This window comes from Propithecus coquereli, unplaced genomic scaffold, assembly GCF_000956105.1.
Source record: "Propithecus coquereli isolate 6110/MARCELLA unplaced genomic scaffold, Pcoq_1.0 Scaffold28, whole genome shotgun sequence".
Taxonomy (NCBI): Eukaryota; Metazoa; Chordata; class Mammalia; order Primates; family Indriidae; genus Propithecus; species Propithecus coquereli.
The window spans coordinates 2,017,926-2,024,425 of record NW_012148396.1 but is presented as its reverse complement, the minus strand read 5'-3'; the positions used below and the strand labels follow the sequence as shown (position 1 = coordinate 2,024,425).

Below are 6,500 nucleotides of genomic sequence, written 5' to 3'. Positions count from 1 at the left end.
GTTCTTTTTTTTTTTTTTTTTTTATTCTAGAGCCTCAGCAAAAGTCTGACCATTGCATAAGCCATTCGTGATGTTAAGGGTTTTATTTTTCCCCAATCTAGTGTTCCTGTATTAAAAGGGTGGAGCTTAAGCAGATCTTTCTGCATCACACATAGGCCCTCCTGTGAGTCCTATGGGAAGAGACAGATATACTTCTGTGTTCATGGTCTCCAGTGAAAGGGAGCTGGACTAAATCGTACATACATACACATGTTGCATTTTTATAAAATAGGATAGAAAATAATACAACTGCACTATGTAAAAAACTGATCTTGCACCACCACATTATGGTGTCATAGGAGAGGGACTGCCTTCCAGGAGTGGACGTCCATAAGATCACTCACCCCATCCCTGAGCTTGATGCTGCATTCCCTAAGACTGTGATTCATTTCTTCATTTGTTCATTCAGCATTTATTAATTAAAGCATATACATGATAAACAAGGGGCTGGGCTTTTGGGTTCTGGCCAGTGGAGCACACAACCAAGGATCCCTTGTTAAATGGGAAACAAATTGCCCCACATATTAATTTTTTAAGTCCCCAGCACTCCCATGGAAAAATCTAGTAAAGCTTGGATAAGAGAAGGTGGCTTAGGGTTGAGGCTAACCTGGGGCTTCCAACTCCCTTTTCAGATACAGATTGTGATTCCAGCATACTTGCCTGAGCCAGCAGATGGGAACTGGGTTGATGATAGGCCCTCAAAATCCAAGCCTAGTTCTTTTCCTTAGTCAGTTTCATGGATCTGGATTATAGCTATGCAACACACCAAGTCTCAGGCAGAACAGAGAAAGGGTGGCAGATGGCACTCACTCTTCAGAGTAATGACCCTGCCCACCAGGGAGATGTGGCCAGTGAATGAGTCATTCCCCAGAAGAATGGACACCCACTCCTGGTCATTCTCCTCTTTGGAAAGAAAGGACAAAAGCACCTGTCTTGATCACTGGACCCAAGGACAGGAGGAGAGAGTTATAAAATTCCTTCTGTCTCCCTAGGAGCAATCCCTGTCTCATAGGAATGCTGGGAGATGGGGGGATTAAATAAAATATGTAAAATACCTGGTATTGGTAGGTGTGTGCCAAGCACACAGTCAGGGTCTCATGAGTAGTAGCAGGTTCTCTTCTCCCCCAACTCTAATGTCTTAGGAGCTTCCTGAGGGGCAGTGCTGAATAATCTTTGTAGTATGTTTGTTGAATGGAATGTTTTATTTATAGAGACCTCAACATCCTTAGCACTTACCTTATTTAGTTTAAAGGTAGTAGAATTACAGAATTTTTCAGACCAAGAAGGAAGCTTTGAAATCAAAAGCTGATTCCTTCATTTTACAGAGGAAGAAACCAGGGCCCAGTGAGCAGAGAGAATGGGGATTCGACCTTCTAGCTCTAGGCACTTTCCACTGTGGCACATTTCACTGGGAGCACCTCCAAGGCAGTGTTTCAATCACATCTTTATCCCCAACACCCCAAAAAAGTGTCTGGCATGTTGTTGGCTCTCAGATAGTATTTGTTGAATAAATTAATTCACCATATCTGTTTGCTTGGCCTTTGGCAATCGTAGGATAGCTTGTGGCTTTGCAAGACTTTTGTGAACACATACAATTTGTGATGAACCTTCTCTACACCACATATAGGGAGGGGCTTCAAGTTTGACTCCCTTATCAAATACGTAGAGAAAAAATAAAATATTTTAGCATCTTTTGAAACATATGTATATTATATATATATATATACTTAAAGGTACATTGGAAAGTAATACACCACTTGGTGTGTGTTGTGTTCTTATTTTAGGTAGAAGAAATAATCACAGGTGGTCGACAAACATTCAAGTCCATGAAAACTACCTTGGACAGCGGCAGAGAACAAACAAGCTCAAGGTACCACCCCCTACTCTGTCCTTAGCTGTATTATATTGGTCTCTTCATTGTCATTTGTGGTTAGAATGCAGCTTCCAAAATGAAGCAGTTATTTAAATGGTTACTATCATGAATGTTAATGTTTTTTTCCCCCAAACCTTAGACTCTTGATTTGAATAGACTCCTGATCCTTGAAAAACAAATCTGTATGCATACAGGTCCCACGTCCTGTGATGAGAAGACTGGTACTGTCAACACCAATGGCGGCTAACACTTACTGAGTGCTTGCTTTGTGCCAGCCACTACTCTGTGTGCTTCACCCATATTTGCACATTTCATCCTCACAATTTTTATGCTCAGTTTCCAGCTGGGGAAACAGGGCGGGAGAAATGTAGAAATTTAGAGTGTCCTGAAGGCCACGTAGCCTTGTCATGTTGGGACAACTCTGCTGAGCCCTGCTCACACTGTTGCTCTCACTGCCTCTTTTTTGTGATCCACGTGTCACTTCATAGACTCCCAGGGCGCCAAGAACCCAAAAGCCCCCCATCCTGCATCCTCTTGTCAGTCTCCTGACTATTGGTCATTGCTGGCTTTTGCTTAAATTCCTCTCCCAGCAGGACCCCCACCCTCTCAAGAGAATATCCATCCCTGAGTATTCCCCAACGTGAGGAAGCCTTTCTCTGCCTCTCTCTGATTCCTAAGACAAGGTCCTGACTCTGCCTCTGGAGACCCTTAGAGCCAAGCCCATCTCCCTTAAGCAGTGACATCCCTTAAAGTATTTTGCACAAAGCTGTCCCATTTATCAGTTCTTCTCTAGAATGAGATCCCCGTTCTTTCAACTGTCCTTTTACTTCTCATGGTTTCCAGACTCTTAGCATCCAGATGGTAAAATCTATTTTGAACTAAGGCAAGCTATCTTTGTGATACAAATGTATATGCTAGAATTATCATCGTAAAAATACCTGAATAAGAGCTATATTTATGTATTGCATAATAAAGCAGTCAGGCATTGGTATATTCAAAGACGACTGTTGAAGTTTTGTACAGATTTTTAAATATGAGGTTTGTTTGAACAACAGGTATGGAATTGAATTCCTACTGAAAAGTGCTAGTTTTAACCTTGGAAATCAGCTCTCAAATTTCCCAGCTTAGTGATTTCTGTTGCAGATACAAGATTCAAGGGTATTATGACTATTATGAATATTCACAGTCATAATTAACCCCCAGCAGCATCAACACATGTAAAGAGTCTGAATCTAATTTGTGAGGAATCCCAGGGATGGGAAGCCAAATCATTGCAAACAGTTTGGAGCTGGTTTTCAGACCCCAGGAAAACTATCATTATGGTGATTACACTTGAGGATTCAAGATGGCTTAGCACAATTCTTCACTGGAGTCTCTCCTGTGGTATGTTTGTGAAGGATTTCTTTTTCATTTTGATTACTGAGATATGATCATCCCACAACCACACTTAAAATGTCTGTGTCAAGATTGTTTGTGGTGCTTCTTAATCCTTCACAAACTTTACTGTGCATGTTATCTCAGCCTCTGGCTGGGCAACCCCATTAGCCAAACAGCTGCCCAGCAAAGCTGCACATGGGACAGAAGTCAGACGGGTTGCTGGTTTCAGGGAAAGTAGGACAGCAGTTGCAGTAGCAGTATGCTGGGACGGCCACAGGGGGCCCCTTGACCCTCTCTTGGCTGGAGTGGCCCCTTTCTCATGCTGTGGAGACAGCAAATGGAGGGGAACAGCAGATGGGATAGGGTTTAGTTTGTCAGGACAGGAGGGTAACACTAGGTGACCTCCTGTGGTCCCATGTCACAAAGGGATTTCTTGAGTGTTGACTCCATGCTACACGGTGCTATGTATTGTATCTATCTTTTATCTTCAAAAATAACACTGCAAGATAAATACTATTATTTCTCACTTAACTAAGATTGAGAGGTCAGATTTTTCCACATTGGTAAGTAATAGAATCAGGATTATAAAAGTTAAGGCTTGCCTTCTTACTTCATGGACAGAAGATCTTGATTTAAAAATGATCAAAATCATTAAATTTTTTATGATTAATACTTTTTTTTGTCTTGTTCTGAAGTCCTTTCCTACCCTGAGGTCATGAAGGTAGCCCTTTATGTTATAAGGCTTTATAGTTTTGCCTTTCACATTTAGGTATAATTGGATGGAAAATCAAATCTATCAGGAATTGGTATTTGTTTAAGGCAATTTATTTTTTCCAATGTGGGGACCTTATTCTCCCAGTGTCTCTTATTAAAAAGTTAATCCATTCTGCATTGGTCACCAGGACCACCTCTGCATAGATCAGGTGTCTGTATGTGTGGGTCTCTTTCTAGACTCTATTCTGTTCCACTTCCTTAATTTCTATAGTCTTATGAGTCTTTATAACTGGTAGGAAGTCCTCTCACTTTGTTCCTGAAGAGTGAGTTGGCTATTCTTGGCCCTTTGTACTTCCATGTATATTTTAGAATCAACTTGGCAAGTATTATACACACATACACACAAACAACACACCTGTATTGGAATTTTATTTAGAATCTTATTAGCCATATAGATCAACTTAGGGAGAAGAATCCCTATAGTGTTAGCATCTCTTTCAGCTTTTTTGGATGTCTCTTTGTAAAATTTTTTAATTTTTCCATGAGTGTGGCCGTTATGGAAAATTTATTAATAAGTGTATTCACTTTTTGGTGTGAGATGTTTTTGATGCTATCATAAATGCATTATTTTATTTTTTTCTCTGTTGCTAATATACATATTTATAATTTACTTTTTATTGTAGTAAACTACACATTACATCAAATTGACTATTTTGATCATTTAAAAGTGTACAGTTCAGTGGCATTTAGTATTTTTACAATGTTTTGCCACCACTGGATAATTCACTTTTGTGTTTGACTTTGTACCCAGTGACTTTACTAATCTCTCTTATTATTTTATTAATTTATCTGTGGGTGATTTTAGATTTTCTGTATATCCACAAAGAATGGTAGCTTTCTTTCTTCCTAGTTCTTATTCCCTTTATTTCTTTTTCATTCCTTACTACATAGGGAAAGGCTCCAGTATAATATTGAAGAGAGTAGTAATCGCAGGCATCTTTGTCTTATTGCCAATTCCAGAGCAAACGCTTTCTGCCTTTTACTATTAAGTCTGAGACATTTATTTAAGCATAGTGATTGTAGTGATTTTATAATTCGTGCTTTCGTATTCCAATATCTGAAGGTTTTATGTTTCTATTTGTGGTGTTAATTCTGCTGGTTGTCTTGCAAAATGCCCCCTTTCTTTGAGTACTTATTTTTTACTGTGAGCTGCTCCACAGAGAAAGTTCTCTGGGTGACCTTGCATTGACCCAGTTCTCTCCCCTTTCTTGCTTGTAGTTCTCAGAATAACTGTAGAATGTGCTGGGAATGAAACATTCTGAAATAAGGGGGAGCTGGCCAGAACAGCCTCTGCTGCTTTCTGGGATCCCTCAGCTTCAGTGCAAGTGGGGCATGTGCAAGTGAGACTTCATTCACCCCCAGGGCAACTTTTCTGAGCTTTGGGGGACCAGCTCCCAATGAACCCTAGGTTTCTGTTGTCCTTTGCTGCCTGTCCGTAAGTGATAAACCTGCTTCATGCAACTTGTGTGTGGCGGGTGTTCTGTTTTACTGGACTCAGACAAGTTGGTAACCAGCATAGTGAACCTCTTTCTCACTTTATTGCTTTGGAAAATAGTTTGGGGGCTTCTCAGAGGCTGGGGAGGTACTTGGCCAGAGAACATTGGCATATGCTTCAGGGAAGAACACTGCCAATTTGGAACCACTGTCATCTAAATTCAGGATTGAGGATTTGTAACCAGCAGCTTCTGTAAACTTTCCAGCTTGTGGTTACAACTCAGCCTTCCTCTGCCCCACTGAGGCAGCTTTCCTCAAATTCCCCAGGAGGTGGGAAGAGGGGGTTTACTTCTCATTCGCTCTTAATGCAGGAGAAGCCATTTGGCACTGTACCCTTGTACAGTGAAGGGTACACTGAAGAAGTGTCTTGTTAGACTGCCCACCTGGTATGCTCAGGGCTTTGACTTCTGTCCTCAGACTTCATAAGGTCAACTAGACCAAAGCACAACTTCAAGGGCCACCAAATGCCTTCAGGGCAAAGGTGGCTTCAGGGCTCAGCTTCTCCTTCAGGGTTCCTGCCTTTACTGAATTCTGACCTTACAGTTCCTTATGATCTTATTAGCTCTTTAATGATCTCAAGAAAGTTTTCAGTGGGAGGTGGGAGTCTTTGGTCCAAATATGCTAGCCCACCATATAACCAGAAAAAGTTCTTTCTTTATGTTCTTTAATAGAAGGAATCAAATATTTGCTCTCTACACATCAGGTAACGGGCTGATAACCAGAATCTATCTAGAACTCAAAAAAATCAACAAGAAAAAATTAAACAACCCCATCAACAAATGGGCAAAGGAAATGAACAGAAACTTTTCAAAAGAAGACAGGATAATGGCCAGCAAACATAAAAAAAATTCTCAACATCTCTAAACATTAGAGAAATGCAAATCAAAACCACAATGAGATCTCACCTAACCCCAGTGAGATTGGCCTCTATCAAAAAATCCCA

General features: G+C 40.6%; 1 protein-coding gene across 1 annotated transcript in view; it reads left to right on the top strand.

Moving 5' to 3' along the window:
• LRRC6 (leucine rich repeat containing 6) overlaps positions 1-6,500 on the top strand; it is a 93,250-nt gene that overhangs the window by 79,384 nt on the left and 7,366 nt on the right. Inside the window, exon 10 of the mRNA XM_012647943.1 lies at positions 1,824-1,909. Coding sequence (XP_012503397.1) covers positions 1,824-1,909 — 86 coding nt within the window. The remainder of the gene's footprint in view (positions 1-1,823; positions 1,910-6,500) is intronic.